The sequence below is a fragment of the Bacillus rossius genome, chromosome 12 (assembly GCF_032445375.1).
Source record: "Bacillus rossius redtenbacheri isolate Brsri chromosome 12, Brsri_v3, whole genome shotgun sequence".
Taxonomy (NCBI): Eukaryota; Metazoa; Arthropoda; class Insecta; order Phasmatodea; family Bacillidae; genus Bacillus; species Bacillus rossius.
Window position 1 is genome coordinate 10,394,117 of NC_086339.1, and position 21,240 is coordinate 10,415,356.

A 21,240-nucleotide genomic window follows, 5' to 3' on the forward strand; every position below is an offset into this window, starting at 1 on the left:
ACTGCTACTATCTGAAATGCGTCTCTGTAACTTGATTCCCATTAAAAACAGACGACAAGCCAGAGTAAACCTTTAAATTTGCCCTGCCGCAATGTTTTAAGTTCCACACGACATGACGTTACTATAATGTGCACATGCACACAGCCCTGAAAATGTGCACAAAAACCCATCGCGACACTGCAGCTGAAAGTCGGGAAGTACAAGTTCCAGACATAGGCGGTGAAAAATGAACGTAATTGCTTAACGCGAAATTGTGCTCTTCCATACCAGACACTACTGACATGAATACATAGTTTAAATTTTCATCCCCTCCCTCCCCCCCAGAAAAGAATATTATTAATTAAAGACTTTCCACAGGTACAGAAATTTTACTTGAACTAAAGCGGCTTGTTACCACTGTGAAGACAGCACGCTTGCTCGATGCCTTGCATGTAGAGGCGAAGAGACAAGTCATGCAGCAAGCCAGTTCTCATCGTCTGTGCCTTTGCAGGTGTTTGGAGCTAGTGCACCTAGCAAGACAGCCCCCTACATCTAAAATAGACTGGCGTTCTCTTGTTAAGGCCAACAAAATGTGACTAAATGCACTAGTGATTTGTACTTTCGTAACGTGTACTCTCATGAGTGCGTAATGTTCACTATGCACTCAAACATTCATCTAAAACCAACATTGTTGTTTTATCTACTAACAAAATATAATGCTTCAAATTTTTTGAAATTGACACCACTACTGTATCTTCGCACAACCCTACAGAGAGAAAGGCTTAAGTCGACAGAACCTTCAAGAATACAAGAGTATTACAACTACATACAGTAGAATCCCGCTGGAACGTCCCCTCACGGTTCCCGAAACACGGTCGTACTTACGGAAGGGTCGTTCCAGAGAATTTGGGCAATTTTTGGCCAATTCCCCCCCCCCCCCCCCCCCAACCCAACCCCCCCCGGCCGTTTCACGGAAAGAACCGTCCTTTATTTGGGCAGCTTTAAAATAACATCATGCTAACGTTATGTAACGTGGGTAGTTTATTTTTTATACATTTATTGCCCCCCCCCCCCCCTTCCCCCTCTTTCGGCGTCACCATTCGTACCGCAGCGCCGGATGCCTGCCAGACACGTCTCTCAGCGCCAGGCGAGCTAACGGGCGGCGGACATAATAACCAACCAACGTGAGAAGGGAAGCGGACGTCAGAGTATTTTCCCTGGGTTTTAAAAGTGTGACAGCTGAGGTTGTTATAAATAAGGGTCGGGCCAAAAAGCTATTTTACATGGTACGTGAAGAGAGTAGACTTCGGAATGTTGTATTGCTGCGCTATCTTAGTCTTGGAAATTGTTTTCTTATCCACTTGCTGGATGATCTCATATTTTTTCATTAGCGAAAGTGTATTTCGCTTGGCACTCATTTTCACAAATGCGAAACGAAAATCCCAAAAAAAAAATCAAAATCTGTGTAAAACTGCGTGTGTCGTCAATGATCGTTCATAGAATCAAGCCAATAATTTTACCAAATCAAAATCCAAAAACAAATGCGTGTGTCGTCAACAATATACAAAATTCACAAAATCAAACCACTAACCAAATCGGCGTCCAAGAAACAAAGCGTAATAAGTCGTCAACAATAATAATAACCAAGAAATATCCGAATCAACAAGCAAAAGAAGCGTATCCACCAGCGAGCAAGATCACACTAACAAGCCACAAGACAAAGACACGGGATCGAGACGGCAATAGAAATGCGCATGCGCACCACTGTTTACAGTTATTGCTAGGGTGGCCAGTCTGGACTCTGGAGGGGTGGTATCTATTTTTAGCCATGCGTGCGCCTGCCAACAGTACAGCGCTCGCCAAGAAAAACGTGACGCGCAGCGCCGTACATAGTGTGTAGCGCACTTGTTTTTCATCCGATTTTACTCATTTTTTTTTTCCGAATTTTTTCACGGTTCCTCGAAAACTGGTCGTTCTTACGGAATGGTCGTTCCAGAGGGAGGTCGTTCGGGAGGGATTCTACTGTATTATACAATGAATGTTCATACATTAATATTTATTCTATGGTTGGAAACAAACATCTGTAGCTTATCCACTCTTAAGTCTGTCTCAAGCTTAGATTGCAGTGCAGAGTAAATAGCACCCACTGTTGCCTAACTTGTTAATTAAAAATCTTGCTCCATAAATGGTAAATTATCTTTAATTATAATAGGTTTCAATATGTTTTAAACTTAACTATAATTTTGTTGATTTTTTTTAAGACAATAAATTTATGTCTATTGACAGTTTAGTAAAATTGCATTCATTCATTCTGCGGAAAAAGAAAAAAAAAAAATGTTAAACACCAATTATTATTTCACAGGAGACACTATCTGTAGCAGACGGTCATTACTAATAACGCCTTCCACAAAATTATGCAACGTGCTCATAAGAGCAAAAAGTTTTTATGCTGCATGATAAAAAAAAAAATTAAAAACATTTGAAACCAATTGAGACGCCTTACAAACAAAAACTGAATACTATCAGATGTTGCTCCTGTGTAAGACACAACAAGAAAATGTAGTTCCAAAATTATAATTCAAAATTTTACTTTACAAAAAAAAAAAGTTCCAGATATTTAAAAAAATTTTTTTGCAATACGTTACGAAGATGTGTCTGAAACTGTGTACATCCGGCAACAGAGCAGGAGCGCACTGCGATCCAAGGGTGAGACACCCTACAGGGGGCAGCAGAGGGCAGCAGGGGGCAGCACGGAGGTACTCACCGACAGCAGCCTGGTGGAGGTCACAGTAATGGGAGGGATGGTCGTGGGGCGGGTGGCGGGGCTAGGGAGCAGAGTGGGCTGGAGCATCATCATGCCGCCAGGGTGGTACATCATCTGGCTGGGCATCCCCATGCCGTACATGGGCTGCACGGGCTGGTACATCATCCCGGGCATGCCCGGAACGTACGGCACTGCGCAGGGAACAAATCTCATCACCCCGCTGGGCCTCCGGGCAGTTAACACACTAACTATGTACTTGTGTGAAACATCTTTAATCCTGTATTCTATGGCTGGCACATCCTGTAATCAGGCACCAATTATACCAGAGCTTCACGAGTGAAAATTCCGGCTAGGGATGGGGCGACAGAATCTTAAATTCGACAAACACACTGAATCCTCGGGATTCGAGGATTAATAAGATCAACACAGAATCCATATCAAGATTTGTTCAAAAATATAATTATTTTTATTACAAGTCATTTAAGTTATGTTTGCATGAACACAGCATACTAACCTTAGAAATTATTTGAAAATCAATTGTATTTAACGCTTAGAAAGCAAAAGATATACAGTATATATATTTTTTCCATTTTTAAAACTTGCTGTAAAAAATTTTTCTCTTTCCGTACACAAAAAAGTGAATCACTACCATTGCACAGAGGTAAAAGTTATGGACAGTAAGAAATAGTAAAGCACAAAATACAATGAAATCTACAAGTTTTTAAGTTTCTAGCGAACTCTCAACATTGTGGAAACATGAGTTTCATGGCAAATACAATTACTACTTCCTGCATGTTGATTGACACCATTTCCGAACAAATCACGTGTTAAGTCAAAGAAGTGTGCACAAAAGACAAATTTATACCTAAAATGTAGTATTTTCTCTGCTGCAGCACAAATCGATGTATTATGTTCGTGTGAATATAATGAAGGTTATAGAAATTATCTGGTGAAGACTGGGGACCTAAATATTTCAAGATTTTTTGGCATCAAAAATATAAGTGTGTGTAATTCTTGCTTTATTAGTTTATGTATTCACAGTGTGTTTATTTTGATATTTTATTAACCATCTAATAGAAAATCAATAAGCTTGCAGAGCATTTTTGGATATTCTGGTATGGATTAGATTCCGGAAAATATTGGATTCGCCCCATTTTCAATTCCGTCTGTTGACCTTGAACGCCAAATTACATTAATATCCTACATACGAGTTTACATTTACTGTTGGTTTTCATTTCAGTACAGTTTTTCTAGTTTTATAGCGCGTTGAATTTCACAATTTTCACATTTGGTATTCCCGTTTAAACTTTATTATACTTAGCAAGTTCAATACTGCTCTAAATCCCACTTAGTGTTATAACATACTGCTGCTATATAACTACCATAACTATATTAGCTATTACGTCTTCATTATATTTTATTATTTCATACTTTAATTTAAGTTATAATTTTATTTTTACTATATGTGAAGCTAATTGTTTGAAATTAAATCACAATGCAATAATTTTTGAGATTATTATAACCAGCCTCAGTTCCACTTCTAACTGTCCAAGACATTGCATAATACTACAAACATGACACAATAAATGCAATAATTGTAATTTTACAAAATATTTTTTAAAAATTTTTTTACCATCTCAACAGACTTTTTCACAGTTATTAAAAAAAAGTGTTATTTTCTGGGGGTCATGAGTAAGTCAGTGCGGTTCCCCGATTTTCTGGTTCCTTTAAAATACACGACCCGGGACCGACTTTTGACATCTTTGGTTTTGGTTATCTCACGTACGTAGTGATAAATTGATCATGCGGGAAATGTAAATAAACACATTCTTCCAATGCGACCAATGTCTCGCACAGCCCTACTAGTTATTCTAAGGGATGCTAAAAGCCCAGAAGACTACAGTGTCCAGACTGTGACTACGATTTTTTTTTTTTTTTAAATATAAATGAGGAATCCAACAAAATACACTCTTTAAAACATATGCAAGACACAAATACTTAGCAAAACCCAATGAATAAATATTTAACAATGAGGATACGTATTCGATCAAAAATTTGGCTGAAAAAAATTCTACTTTGGACAGTTAGAGCTTACAAAGAACTCAAGAATTTCCATTATTAAATCTTATTTAGTACAGTAAGTCCTCGGTTTACGTCGGGGTTACGTTCCTGAAAACCGCGACGTAAATATAAACAACGCAAAATGAGCCATGTTTCATGCCACCGGCCGGCCACGGCCCAAGGTCGGCCGGAAGCGCTGGCATACAGACGTGACAACGGGCAATTTTATCAGCAAATGACAACCGACAGCGTGGGAAACAAGTCCAACTAGTACTTCTCAGCTTTATAGAATGGTTATTTAACCAGCTGCTTTATTACCTTTATTGATTGAAATATAAAAACAGATATATAGTACATACTGTACGTAAGAGCAGGAAGCGTCCCTCATGATGTATGATAAGATAAGGCGGTGAACGTGTAGCTTACGCTACATAGCATAAATTAACTACCGAAGGAAACAAAGAATTATAAACGAATTATATACGGTGTTTTGGTTAAAATAAAGATTTACGGTCATTGTAAACGACGTTATTGTGAATCGGCGACAACTTAAATTGAAACATGAGTACTCAAACATTAGCGACGTTAATCTGAAACGACGTAAATCGGTACGACGTAAATAGAGGACTTACTGTATTCCAAAGTTTGTGCTATATTTTTATAGACTATCCACGGTTTCCTCGGGTTTCACCATCATATTTACTTTCAGCCCTTACGACAGAGCCGGCGAGGCAGGGTCCGGGGTGCATGAGGTACCTTGCTGAGTCAGGAAGCTGGGCGGTCCAGGGTGCTCGCTGGGGCCCTGTCCGGGAAGGCGGGCGGGGTTGTTCATGGGCGGGCCGGAGCTGCCCGGGAGGTAGTACATCGGGAACAAGTTGCCCATGTTGCCCATGTGCACCTGCTGCTGCAGCTGGCCCATGTTCGGCACGCAGCTGCGACAAGGAAACACACTCCTGACCGGGGCTACCGCTGACGGGTGTTCCGAGGTACCTACAGCTACAACCACACTTTCTTACGCTGACTTTAACTCCCTGAGGATGAAAAGAGATTTAATTTTTTTTTTAATTATGCAAATAAAAAAAGGGCTATATCATGTGTAACTGAGTTTCACAATAATTTTTTGATTTTATTTTTGGTCCAATTTTTTTTAACAAATATTTCGGTGTTTTTTTATTTTATTTTTTATAAATAGTGTTTTGTAATACTTCATCAAAATAGTATATTTGAATGCTGTTATTTTTTAAAATAAAAATTAATTGGAAAGCATTTGTGATTTAAAAAGTGGTTCAATAAACGGTGCACAGTATAATTTTTTTTACATTTCTGACCTATGCACTTTGGAACAATTTTTGTCAGAAAGTAATGATTTTCCTTGAATCTCAAACATTAAAAGATACTTGTACTGGGATTTAAATTAAACTAAACTCCATGATATAACATGCATTTTGGTGTTACGTGATGTTACGTGGTGTTATTTAGGTTTTATCGCTAAAAAGAAATAACCCCCGACAGGCACGCACCTGGTGGGAACCGGCGTGGTCGGGTGCACCGGCGCGACGGAGAACGGCGGCCACAGGTTGACCTGAGGGTGGGCCGCAGGGTACGCGAGGGACGGCGGATGCCCCTGCTGGACCCCGCAGCCGTAGGCCAGCCCCGAGGGCGCGGTGCCCTTGGCCGGGCCCTCGGCGTGCGAGTACTTGCCCGACTTGAGGGGCTCGCCCTCCCGCGAGTGGGAGCCACTGCGCTTCACGCCGTGGGCCTGGTCCTAATGAGCACAACACGCCGTGTCACCTGCCGCAGTTCAACAAGACAACAATTATGTGTGAATATACATTTTCAAAAATACCCAGCTAGAACCAAATTTCAACTGTTATGGCCGTCAATATATATATATATATATATATATATATATATATATATATATATATATATATATATATATATATATATATATACACATACATACACACACATATATATATATATACACACACACACACACATATACACACACTCACTCACAGATATATATATAATATATATAGACACACACACATAGAGGAGTGTCTGTGGGTTAATAATTTTTTCAAACAAATCTATAGTTTTATTCCAAGCTTAAAAATATTTTGCACACTTGACCTTCAAAACAAAAGGAAGAGCAGGTGTACATGATATTTTGAAGAGAAAAAAAAAATCCCCCCTTTCTCCCCATTGAAAAGAGAATATTGATACTTCTCAATTAAATTTTGAACATTTGACACTCAAAATAAGGAAAATTACAGTAGCGTCCAATTTCAAAACAAAATAAAAATATCGTCACTTCCCCTCAATGAAGTCTCTTCACCCTGCATAAAGTCGGGACAACGCCGGGCACTTCAGCTAAGAACTAATAAAACATGAAAGTTTATGGATAAAACATACTTGAGGCCTTTCGCGTGAACCTTTCTGCCTGTTTTCTTTCGATTTTCCTTCTCTCTCTCCTTTTCCCCTCTGCTCGCGATGTTTCTGCACCATACGTTTCTCCATGTCCTCATTATGCCTGCAAAGTACCACACACAAAAAAAAAATCATACGAAAGCACTGCATTTTTCCTAACACACAATCTTCTGCACTCATGCAAAGATAATGTCATTTTTGAAGTTAGATCACACATATACATACAGCAAACAGTAGACGAGTGGATATTTTGGGAGTTCTATGAGAAAAGAGCAGGTGTTTTTGTTGAATTAAGGATCCTTCCAAAACAGAACATCTATGGTATGGTGTGCAGGACCACATGTTATCAGGGATGTCTGGGTGTGCCCTCTAATTACTGCAGTTCTCTGCATGTAAGAGCACTGTGGGTATAAATGCATGTGCAAGTGTGCTGCATCTCACTGCTTCTCCTGACCGTGAAAATGAACTCAGTCATAATGGGAAATCTGTTCACGAAAGACACAAGTTTCTACCTACAGTTGAAAAAAAAGTATTTTGTAATGGAGAAAGTACTACATACAAACATTACACTGCTATTATTGTACACATCCTTTTCTTTAAAAGTAAACATTAATTTTACAATAATAAAAATGGGGATTGTTATGCCAAAGAACTGACCAGCAGGCTTTGCCCTAAAAATTTGCACCAACAAAAATATAATAATTTTTTTGAGAAATTTTAAAAAGTGTCTTTAAATAAGTATGATTCTTTCTAATTCTTAAGCCCCTATTAAAGGCATAACCCTCAAGGACACACTGACAAAGTTAAATTTTTAACTTAAATGTGAAAAAGGAATAATTAATACGGACCCATGCCATTCATTTCCCTTCAAAGGAAATTTCCAACAATGCCTTGAACTGACAAAATGTGAAAAAACACCAACAAACACTTCACGCAGCAGCATATTTGCACAATCAATCATATTGGAGATGAAAATCAAAAATGCTAATGCCATTTCCCTCCTAGGATGAACAAGGCAGGAATGGATAAACATCAGATGAAAAAGGAAACAGAAAACACCTCAAAACAAACAATTTTAAACCATGGGAGTTCCTGCTATGGCATCCCATTAGAATTTTTTTCCCAGATGTAAACCATGAACTCATTTACAAAAACCTCCAAACCTAGGTCTTTTCATCAACTCAAACATTAAAAAAAAAAAAAAAAACTAAATTACAAGGGTATCTTGCTTGGAAATTACACTTAAGTTACCAATTTTTGAAGTACAAGAGACATATAGCAAACTATTTAGCTTCAAAAGCTATTTTATATACACATAAAAACCTACCTGTTACAGCTTACTACAACAGAAGATCTATATATTCTCTGTTGTTGCGCAGTTTACAACTTGGAGATTCGATGCAATTCAGATTAAGTATAGCTTCTACACTGCACCTCAAAGTGACTATACTATCTCCCCTGTGATGGTAAAACTAACGGGTCGCAATATGACTGTGTGTTTGTCTGGCCAATGATCTCACTGGTGTGATCTGGGTTATGATGTTTTAATACCACAAGACAAAGACTTTAATTTTTCCAAAATGGTAAATGTTGCAAGCCCTGCTACGAGCATGTAGGTTTATTCAAGTGTTTGGTAGTACATGCAACTGTGACTTGAGTCCAGGAAGAAATATAAAATGTCCCGCTAAGAACCAATTATCCCTACAAGAATCATGGCAACACCTTCCTCAAACAGCAGGTTCTACGTGTTACTATGCAGACCGAGGTGAATCACATTCCCGTGCATGTCCAAGCTGCTCTATGCAAAAACATCTGACTCTACACAACACAACACATCACACAAGCAAAGGAATACGCTGAAGACAAAGATTTAACACATTTGGAAGTCTGCATGTGCCTTGAAAATTTGTGAGTTCATTTGACAGCAGTTTATAAACCAGAGTCTTCTATGCGCACTCACGATTGATGGTTGATTCTGAACCACATAAATTTTTCAAAATGTGTGCTACATAAGATTTTTTCAATATTCCTTGAGAGTGAGGAGTATTTAAGTTTCCAAAATTTGTTTTAAAAAAAATCCAACAAAAAATAGAATTTTTCTTTTAAGGATGATTTTTTTTTTTTTTTTTTTAGTTTGAATTTTGTTTCCAATGTTGCGTAAGTAATGTCTAGGTGTTAGTGTTTGGCTAAGTGTTTTTGGGCTGTACGATCACAAATTGTTACACGAAGGCTGAGGGCCAGTTGTCGAGTGTCGAGAACAGCTCGCAGCAGTAATTTCAAAATGCAGTTACTTGGAGCACGACACCGCAGGGCGGAACTCACGAGCTTCCAGGGCCGGCACAGACCCGGGCGGGAGCTACAAGCCGGGGCGGGACCGAGAAGCGGCAAGCAGCGGTCGAGTAGTCACCTGCACAACAGGGCCTCGGTGAGGTGGGGGGGCCTGTACGTCTCGCTGGCCGCCTCCTGGCTGTCCATCGTCACAGCCACGCTGCTACTGCAGCCGCTGCAACTGGCCACGGAACACTGGTCACCGCCGGCGCCCCTGACCCTTGCTCCTTCCACGGCATACTGGGAGGGGGTGAGTGGTGGGGGGGTGCGGGGATTTGCGAGTCGGTCTCATTAGCGGGCGCACGCAATGATTTCAGAATCTACTCCATATTATTGAAAACTCTATTCCTGTGACACCATCTTAAAGCTAGATATCACACACCATGTTGATTTTATTGAAGTTATACATCTTTAGGCACAATTTAAAAAAAAAAATTAACAAAAAAAAGTTTAAAAAAAAACCTACAGAGTGACTGTGACTGATATTGAATACTGGTCCATATCGTTAAAAAAAATTTTTTATTGGGAATATTAGTGATATAAATTGTGTTTACAAACTTTTTGAAGTGAATTTCAGGCCTATTTATATAAGTGAGGCTATGTTACCATACATTTAATATACTTGCAATATAATAAAAATACATTTTTTTTAATCTTCACTATTAATTAAAATTTATCTTATTTATTTTATGAATCTAAATATATTATACATGTATATATATATATATATATATGTAAATATTCAATACTGTGTATTTCAATTTTTTAATTACTTTTGATTTTGACTCGCCACTCGTATTTATATTATCTCTCCAGTCTTTTTATTATTTTTAATTTTAACCTATACCTCCCTTGCAATTTTTATCACAAATATTTTCTACAGATATTTAATAAGTGAATGCAGTAGTCAAAAGTTGCGTATGTGTTCTTAATTATTATTACATACACAAACCTTTGACTCATACAACCCTTAGAGAATAACTGCCAAAAAACAAACACAAGCAAGGTATCATGTTAAAATAAATAGCCATGTAATTAATAGAAATGAAGAAGAAATTAAAATCTAACATAATGTGTGAGACCAAGCCACAACAATGTCTTTCAAACCCGAACATGAGATTATTAGTGACTATTTTCCTTCATTAGCAATTGGTCGTATAGCTAATTTTTGTAAATATTGTGCTGGAAAACAATAGTCAATAAAAGAAAGCATTTAATTTAATCATCATTTTACTCTATACTGCATAAAATACATGTTTTCCTTGTTAGCAAGTTAGATTCGGCTAGATTCCTCTCATTGGCATTACCAGGAAGAGATATGGCCTGGGTAGGGGGCTTGTTGACTTAAGAACATCTCAAAAGGGCAGTACAACTGAAAATGTTTTGAGAACCACTGTTTTAAGGTAAGTTTTCCATGTGGACAATCTAATTTTCTGGAAGTGCACTATTTATGATTAAAAAAAAGTAATAAAAGCCTTTTATAAATATTTTAAAGGGATGATGCCTCCGGAAAAAAGCGTCAAACACCGCGAGCACTGCTCCCAACACCCGGACACACCAACACAGAACACATAACCTCATCAGTGTTGCCATATGTACCAGTTATTTCCCCGAACTCTACACCAAAGCCCAGATATATTAATATTTTCCATCTGATAAGAAACAATATAAAATTTTTGTATAAGAAGTGAAAATTATGGAACAATTATATTTGAAACTAGAGAAAATATTTACTGTTCCTTACAGAAAGTTGATTCAATATATCTGTCTCGCTGTGAAAAACTAAATTTGCATCTGCTTAGCAATGCACTGGGGTTAAATGTTTAAAAAGAGCTGCAACTGGTGATATGATGGCTGCAAGATATAGATGCTTTTGCACTGCACAGGTATTGTGAAGCAAAGAGAATTCACACATTCTGGTTATGCAGTCTAAAAGGCAGCACTTGAAAAGTGCATCGACTGAAAGCTAACAAGTTTATGTGGGAACAGTGTATTAATGTGCTTTGCACTGCTCTGATGGAAACGTCAAGTAGACAGATTAATGCTGGCGCCAAGTGAAAAAAAAAAAAAAAAAAAAATTGACACACTACCTGCAAAAATAGTTTGTAGTTGAAAATTAATAAATACAAAATACAGTTTATTATTGCTTAGCAAACAATACTGCCTAACTGTCAAGTTACTGAAATGTTAATTATGTACTATTAGCTATGTTATGTACATATCTGTCAAAATTAGCTTTTCTGTTTAGAATATAAATAACTATATATTGCACTAAAAAAAATCTTTCTAAATAGCATAAAGAATGCTCAATTATTTTTGCTGAGACAATAAAAGTTTATGGTGTATTTAATTTTTTTATAAATGTTTCTCAACAAATTTTAAACACAGAATGCAACAATAAATAACATCATTATAATATATAATCAGTCATAAAACTATTACAATTAAAATTTTATTTATAATTATTACACGCACACATGCATGTTCACACACACACACACACACACACAAAACAGACACACAAAACGAACACAAACAAAAACACACACCAAAAAAATGAATTAATAAGATCACTCTTCACTCCATAAAAGTGCATCTTCATAAACATGTATACTCAATCCCACTACTTTACTGAATCCCATTTTGTCAATGTTGACATCAATATAAATTAAATTTATTGATCACAAAAATCCACTTTAATGAAGAATATTATCACAAACATTTAACTCTAAAACATACAAAGCATTTTACATTTTAAATAAAGTGTCAAAACAGGCCCAGGAATTAATTACATATTATATTAATGACTATAGAATATATACCTATGATAAAATTAGGCCACACAACCATCAAGGTTGTCCTATTAAAGGAATTTTGATGGTGACAAATAAAATTGTATAAATTAAATTCATGTATTTAAATTCTTCCTCTCAAAACATCTCTCTCCTTCCCTGAAGAGGGTCAAATCATGGATAAAACTTACAATTTCAAGTACTAAGCTGATAATATTGATAAGAGTAAAGATTATTTGTCATATTTTAAGTTGAAATCAGTAACGTAATACAAAATGTTCACCAAAAATGTTTTTTTTTCAAAACCACTAGTACAGACTTATAGAGCAAATACATAAAAGACAATCCTGGGTGGGTTTGTGATTGCTTGGATCTCTTCAGAAGCTACAGTGCTCTTACCCTTCAAACAAACATCTCTTGACCAAGTGACCAACAGCCAAGTCGCACAACAAATAGTGGTAAGGAGGTCAGTGAACAAAGTCCAAGTGACATCATCAACAGTGTCAACAGAGCTTCAGGGGTGTACAAAGTCTGCCAGCCCAAAGTACTGTCAGCTCAGATCAATACTCCAGCGGCAAACAACGCAAAACCCCAGCAAGACAAGGAAGGATTCATAGAAGTAAGGTACTGCCAAAAAAAATCTAAAAGTAACTCAAAAATCATCAGCATACTGGAAAAAGAGAGAAATGCAAATTGAAGTTAGAACCACCTCTACCTTGAAAACTGTGTCCAGCCCCTGGCAACGTAAATCTAAGGTCCTGTATGTTTCCAGATTCAACCCTATCGTCTCTGAACATGACATCACATCTTACGTAAACAGTGAACTAAACATATCTTACCTTCAAGTAGTCAAGCTGAATACCAAATATACTTACGCATCAATTTACTTCACGAGAAAGACTATGGACACTATGGTACGCTAAATAATACTGTGTTTTGGCCCTCTAGCTGCTTGATATCCGAGTTTTCTGAGAGATTCCACAATGAACCAATATTCGGTTATGATCAAGACAGAAGTCAAACTTCTAATCTTAATGATATCACAAATCCTTCAAAGCTGCAGTAAACTAGGTTCTTTTATCGTTTACTTCAGTGCCTGGAGGAGCACCTTGTACCTGTTTGTCTTGCGCGTGTACGTGTGTCTGTGATATTTTTTATCAAAATATTAAATGTTCAAGAACTAAATGATAAAATTTTTTGATAACGTGTCACATTAAGATTACGATATCATTTGTCTTACAGAATCATGGTTAGATCAGTACAATATAAACACACACTACTTTAATGGAAATTATATTTTTAAAACAGACAGAAATCCAAATTTGATACTAATGGACAGAGGTGGAGGAATACAGATTTCTGTCAATAAACAAAAATTTAAATCAGTACTACCTCTAAGTTTTGATTATCAAGGTGTGGGTGAAAATAAAAATTGCATAATTCAAACTTTTAACTTTTGGAAACATTTATATTCCCCCTCAAACCATGACTTCAACTTAAGATTCCTACTTTGAGAATTTGACTGATAAATTTGCAAACTATCAAGATTATATTCTTATAATGGGTGACTTTAATATTTCAGGTGTTGACTGGGTAAACACACATAATTTTAATTTAATATTTCTCAAACTATAAAAACCAAAGCTCAGACCCTAATTAATTTTAACTCAAGTATAGGTTTTTTTTTTTAAACTTTGTACAACCTACAAAAAATTTATTAGACCTCTGGTTCACTAACATGCAGTTTGATACGGTTCAGTACATATGCAGTAGCTAATGCAGTAGAAAACCCAATTTGCTCAAATTTTAGACCAAATTATTTACAACCTAATTCAAAGAAAGTGTTAATAAAAAAATGTGTTTCCCAGAAAGAAGCTAATTACATGCACAATCAATGCAGTCCCAAATACCAAGGCACTGTATGAATACGTACCAGCATTCTGTAAATCCAAATTGCATGCATGGCTTCATTTTATACAATTTAACTGACCCTGCAGATACTTAATTATTGTTATAATGCTGTGGTCACCAATACATACAATCAATGGCGCTCAGAATGATGGGAATTTTCAGGCAGAGATCACCAAATGGCTAGCTGGTCCAATAATTTGGCATGAGGACTTTTAATTAGTAGAGCCAAGATTTTATGGTGTTATAAAATTGCAAAGTTCATCATTAAAAATAGTGGATTCCATCTTTATTGTCATTAAAGATGAAACATATGTAATAAGTACACACCAAGCACAAAAAAGTTGATCAACTGCTGCAAAAATTTGTGGTAAGACACTGTACATAAAAAAATACTAAATATATTGATAAGAGGAAGTTGAAAAACTTCAAAAAAAACATGCAATACTTCGATATTCATGATTAATTCGATATTTGATCCAAAACTTGACAAAACAAAAATAGGATTTGCAGAAGCAGTGACTGCATCCTTACCTCGGCACGACTGTGGACTGCACGCACTTGCTCTCTTCGTCCGTGCTGATGGGCGACCTGTTCATCTCCAGCTTTGACTCTGCAGACTCGTCTGACAACGTGGTCTTCGGCCGGCTCTCGAAGAACCTGTGGCCAGAGAACAAGAGGAACCACTTAAGGGCTCCGCCTTCTCGGGCACACATGCGGTGTGCAGAGCTTCAGAAAAAACAACGTGATTTCAAAACTACTCAAAATATCGGGGTGGGGTCTGTTTACGAAAAGCATTTACAAGTTGGCTGAGGGCCAAAAAGTACTTTTGATATTGGTTTAAGTTTTTAAACTGTTTTTCTAGAAGAGTTAAAATGGCTATAACACATATTTTCAGAGTAATTAAACAACCAGTACAGATTCTTGAAAGCACGTAAGGGACTTGCATTACACCTTTATCTTCATTTCTCCGCCATATAATGTTACGGTCACCGCTCAAATTTCACAGTTATCCTGTGACGACGAGAAGACTGTGCGCCAGTCCAGAGGAGACACCGCGCTAGAAGCACCCGCGAGCGTCGCGCTTATCAAACCGCCTCACTAACACACATACACCCCTGATGAGGCGGGCCCCTTTAACAGATTGTAAGCAGCCTTCACAGGTTTTTCTGAGGCCTATCTGCAACTGTACTATATTTGAGTTTGTTTGGTGGTACAGCTGACAAACCAAAACACTACCTCTGAATGTTGTCATTGTAGTTGAGTTGGTTGTAGCTAGGTGGAGTCTCCGTGGAAGACTTGCTGTCGCAGTAGTCATGATGTGGAGATATTTCGCCCAGCATGACTTCAGAACTGTGTTCCTAGGAAAATAACTGCTTTTAGTAATATTTTATAATAATTGGTAGGTGTTCTTAGCTAATCTACAATAACAAGGTAACAACTGTTCTAACATAAGAGTTTACTGTTGTACAATCAAACTCAACAAATCTAATAGTATCATAGAGTGGGAATTACAAAAATAAGCTGTACTTTACAAAGCAACAAAATATTTGCCTGCTCTCCCAAAAATTTTTGCGGTATATTAGGCAAGGACATAATGTTTTAAATTTGATAATGGACATAACCTTGATACCCTTAGCTTTTCCTTAGTTGCCATTATCCATATTTTTCACCTGACAAGTTAAGCATATTTTTATAGATGCCAGTGACCAAACCAAATGTGGAACTCTTCTATCAGTATCGCTTCTGAACCCCAAGTCATCAATCATGCAGAATTATCAAAGGTAGTTGAAAAATGGTTACAATTATACTGCTATGATCACTGAGCACTAGTATAATACAGCAAAACCCCTTATTTGCACTTTTCATGGGGACAAAGTAAAAAAGTGTAAAATGCGGGAAAGTGTAAATAAAGGGAAAAGTATAAAAAGGAGTATATTATTACGGAACAGATATCACTCAACCGGCGAGGCGAGGTAACTAACCACTGAAAACAATCAACAATGTACTGTAATTCGTTTCATGTTCAGTGTGATAAGCTTTCCCGCGTTTCCTTCCCCCTTCCCTTTAAGATTTGAGCAACGCGGGAACTGCCGTCATATGATCTGACAGTCCCGGCAGCCCAGTGGGAGTATTATATTACAGATAAGTAAGCAGGCGTGTGAACAGGCGACACTACGAAATTAGAATATACACTGGGCACATTTTATCTACAAGGAAGCCGATATGGCGAATATAATATACAAAAATAATCGCCAGAAACCTGATGGATAGTCAGATTATGGTACATTTGCGTACCATGACGACCTCGCCATGGTACATGGTACACTAGGTCCAATTATGATACAAGTACCATGAAAATGGTACGTCTAACAACCCTGCTTCTGTCTGGTACCTTATTTAGAATTTTTTTTCCTTTTGTTTAATAGCACATACTATAATGCAGGTACAAACACACTAACAACAAATTTTACTTTAGTATTTAATCAATTATTAATTTACCACATATGACAAAAATAAAAAAAGAATGAAAGCCAAAATGTTTTTCTGATTACTTCCTAACAAAAAAATTTGAAATTTTCTTCTGCTTGCTTTTTTGACTGTTCAAGGAGATTATTTGCCTCTCCAAATTATAAATACAGTTGCAACCGGCAGGGTTTATATCAAATACGGGCTACATACTCATTGCTCACAGTAAAAATTAAAAAAAAAAAAAAAGGCCGCAAATTGATGAAAATTTACCGTCAAAAGCGCGCCGTACGCGGAGAAAGGTCATTGTACTCGGTCAGCTGCTGTAACGACGCGGCGGCGCATGCGCACTCTATGCTCCGCCCAGACTCATGACCTGCCATCAGCAACCAACCAATAGATGCGAGCTTAGCGGAAAAAAATATAAGCTCCACCTCCCGTGTACCAATTTTATCCAGTTCTAATACCAGTTTATTGGTAACGCACCAGTTTTCTCGCTGCAGTGACATGTTCAAGTTTACATTTATCGTGATGTCTTGATACCAATAATTATTTACGATCCCCAGAAATAAATGGTTAGTTTAAAAAATATGCGTCAACTGTACAATACTTCCAAAATTATAAAAGACGTATAAAACAGTTACCAAGACTCCGCTCATTTTATCTTGTGAAGTTTATGTCTCGTACCAGTATTTCGGCTAAGTTGTGACATAAATACAGTATCAGAACTTACAAGCAGCCATGTTTGTACATTCGTGAGTTTACGTTTTTCCCTCGTGCATTTTAGATTGTCTCCTGCTATAATTACTCGTACTTTTACACGCCTAGGCTTAAATTATTACATGTTTAGAAATAAAAGCAACTTTTCATTTTATAAAATATGTATATTTTGCGATTTAAAATGTTCATTGCCTACTAGCTCCACGGTATTTTCTGGTTGTTTATGGTTGTTACGTGACGTAAATAGCGGGATGGATTCGATTTTTGAGACGTAATTCGCGGGAAAGTATTGTATTGGACTATATGGGAACTAAACGGGACCTGAAGAATATAGTGCAAATAACGGGAAAACGTAAATTACGGTAACGTAAATAAGGGGTTTCACTGTAAATGGATCAAAAAACCGGTTTTGGTTAATAATGCAGTTTAAACCATAGTACAAACAGGTATAAAGTCTCTTAAGATTCCAAATAATGTTCCAAAATCCAATCTATGGAAACATTTCCTTTCTTGATGTTTTCTGGGTAAACTTCCTTACATCACCTTTCAATCTTTACTGGATAAACTCCCTGCCTGATTTTTGGAAGTAAAACCTGGTGTTTTTTAAGTCTGTAACTACTGTACCTTAATGCCAACATAATGTCTCTCCGAGGACACGGACCGTAAACCAGTTTTCATATTTTTTCATTATGACTGCAAGTTGAAATGATCAAATCAACATTTCACAACGAGAACCTAAACATTTCACGTCATATTCGTATTAATAAATACCAAAATGACTTAAATTCAGATATTCTGGAGCTAAAGCAGGTAGAGTAAGTAATCTTGATGCTGGACCATGCAAAGAGGTCAAGTGTAGTTACATTTGTGTCCCGTGTCAGCAGAGGGAAGCCTACAACTCACGTAGTTTCGGTTCCCTACCACTTTGGATTTGTCTCAAAAATTGAAATTTTAAAAAAAATCGAAGGGTTAGGTTAGTCACAACATGCTTGTTTTCATTGGAAACTTCTGATTTAGCGGCTGAAGTGGCGTTAATGCCAAAACGCAAAACTTCGGAAATTCTTGCAGGGAACCGAAACTACGTGAGTTGTAGACTTCCCCTCAGCAGAAGCCGTCCGATGAAAGAGCTCACCGATATGCTCTGCTCCTCCTGGGGCAGCACAATGTTCAATTTCGACTTCTCCCCGACGAGGGACTCCATGAAGGTCGCCAGCTCCTTGCAGCGCTTCGTCACCTGCTGCTTGACTTCCACCGCGGAGCGCGACACCGTCTGGTCAGCACCAAGTGACGACAACTATCAAACACTGCACTGGTGACATGATGGCATGACATCCCTCCTGATTGCGGTCACAATCAGCGATGAGATTTCCTCTATAAGATGGGAAGGCATTAGTGAGAGTAGTGGTGTGGCTTGTGCGAAAACTAAGATTGGAAAATTTTCTTGGAAAGTAAATTCCTGCTACAAATTTTCTCAAGGTTCGCCGCTTGTGAGAAGACCTGTTTTTTTTTTTACAGGAATGTGATATAGCTATAATGGCTAGTATGTGACACTGCAGTATATGCCCTCTTCAAATATTTTAAGAAATTTGTGAAAGGAATAATTATTATATTTTCAGGTGTATAAGCAACTTTTATAATTCCAGGTGTTAATGACCTAGTTGTGTATTTGTAATTTTTTTTTACCACTCATCAAGTTCTTGGAATTTAAATTTGAAAATTAGTTATTTTATTAAGAAAATCAATTTTTTTTGTTTGTCACATTTTTTGCTGGGTTACTATATGTGTAAATGTATTTTTCAGTACTACATTTACTTTAAATATTGTTTTTATGCTTATTTTTTGCATTTATGTACATTTAGAAGTTTTCTAGAATGTAACATAGTGTTATGGTAAAGTAAATGTGTGATAGTTTGGCACTTTCTGTATAAATTCTTATGATGGGTAAGCAGAACTCACTTTACCAGAGAGATTATCATTTTAATAGAACAAGACAGTAAAAGCGAATTAAAAAAAAATGTAATTCTATGAAACATGCAAGGACTTCTGGAAGTTTTTCTGTAATGAAATGTTTTATAATTGGTTGCTTTCTTATAGGTGGGCTGTGACTAAAGTGACTGGAGTTGCAGGTATTTTCTGCCATGAGAGTTTTTCATTATAGTTTTCCTTTTAGTGATTTATTATTATTAATGTTATATTTAATGGTTCCTTAATTTTTATGTTTTTATATTCTATTGTGTGTGTCAGGTTTCTGTTGCACTAGTCTTGTTGTTGGTCACTGTAAGTACCTGCTATGCTTACCTGCCTGTATTGGCGAACTGCCAATTGCCAACCTGCAGTGCCTACTTTGGTGCCAACAAGGAAGAGTGTCCAGGTAATTGCTGTGACCATTTTTGTTCTTGTTATATTTTTGTATCATCTTATTTTCATTTTTGTACCTGTCTATATGTCGTGCCCACTGCTAAAGCCCTCCGCAGTTGGTGGTCATACTACAAACTTAAAATAAATAAAAAAAATTAATAATGCAAGCTATCATGTTCACTGCAAATGGAACAACACGAACGTAAAAACAGTGCAATTTGTACAAAAATTTGTTTACAGACGAGCAGCAACATGTTAAGAACAAATCTTGGACATTTAATTAAATGACTTCATGTACACATAAATCCAATTAATCCAACTACACGTATTTTCTTTTAAGCAAAAAATATTTATGCAAACGTATCTAAAATATAACGAGAAATCATTTTGTATGCGAAGAACTATAAAAATAAAATGTTAATGAACAAAATGGTTGGCCAGCCTGCTTTAAATTATTGACTTCATCATGGCACCATGATTGCTTGTCGACTTTGGAAGTGAAATATATTACATTTAAGAATTAAAATTGTATTTATGAAATAAAGTTAATAATACTGTAATGATGTTACGTTTTCCCGCAAGTACAGAAATCTAACTTTACCTGGTTAGTACATTTGTTACGAAACATATAGGTGATTTCAGTTGTGTTCTAACCTTCAAATAATGTACCATGTCTTTTGTATGCTGGTGTTTGACAAGCGCAAACATTGTCAGGTTACTGGCCGGAAAATACGGCAATTGTGGCAAGAATCACTTAATTTATGTGAATTTATTTTACATCCAAATTATGTACAGTTATTACAACCTATCTTTTTAAATATGATATGATTTCTAACAGCTTGTGAATCAACGGTTCAGATTCCAGGTAGAATCGGTGGAATCAAAGAATGCAACAGTTATAATGTTTGTTTGTATGCATTGTTTGCATGTCCTGGCCACTGCTAAAGTCCCTAGACTGTTGGTGGGATGTAACAAAATTAATAAAATAAATAAATATTCCTATTATTTGTCACTCTTTGTCATTCAGATAATAGTCCCACATCACTTCTGTGCTTGTATCTCCTTATTGTCTCTGTTTTACCTTATTTGGCTGTAGGGTACTGATTTAAGAGGCAAAAATTGGTGTTTTCTAGGGAAAGATGAACAGGGTCCTTGTTATGACCATTTCAGAAACACTCTTGACTCTTCTAGGATTCTTCACTCTCTCCAATTCTGCTTCAAGGGGGACGAGGAATGTGACAGCCGTCACAATTCCTGCCTGCTTGATGGTTTATCTTTCTTTGTACTGTAGTAGCTGTGTCGGCAGGGGGTGACCCACAAACTAAGCTCTCATGCGTGGTGACTTTGGCTGCTGAGTGACAACTTAGTAGCGCTAGTTTGTGTGCCATGTTGATAAAGAAGCAAGACTGTTCTAGATTACCAGAT

General features: G+C 37.0%; 1 protein-coding gene across 4 annotated transcripts in view; it reads right to left on the bottom strand.

Annotated features, from left to right (window-relative positions):
• LOC134537512 (period circadian protein) overlaps nt 1–21,240 on the bottom strand; it is a 60,044-nt gene that overhangs the window by 23,968 nt on the left and 14,836 nt on the right. For 2 of the 4 annotated variants that reach the window (XM_063378020.1, XM_063378022.1), the window contains exons 11-18: nt 18,590–18,727; nt 15,508–15,629; nt 14,803–14,928; nt 9,648–9,749; nt 7,226–7,343; nt 6,325–6,569; nt 5,561–5,736; nt 2,744–2,934 (exon numbers count right to left, since the gene is read on the bottom strand). In XM_063378020.1, coding sequence (XP_063234090.1) covers nt 2,744–2,934; nt 5,561–5,736; nt 6,325–6,569; nt 7,226–7,343; nt 9,648–9,749; nt 14,803–14,928; nt 15,508–15,629; nt 18,590–18,727 — 1,218 coding nt within the window. The remainder of the gene's footprint in view (nt 1–2,743; nt 2,935–5,560; nt 5,737–6,324; nt 6,570–7,225; nt 7,344–9,647; nt 9,750–14,802; nt 14,929–15,507; nt 15,630–18,589; nt 18,728–21,240) is intronic. The other 2 variants (XM_063378023.1, XM_063378021.1) reach the window with 1 other exon arrangement.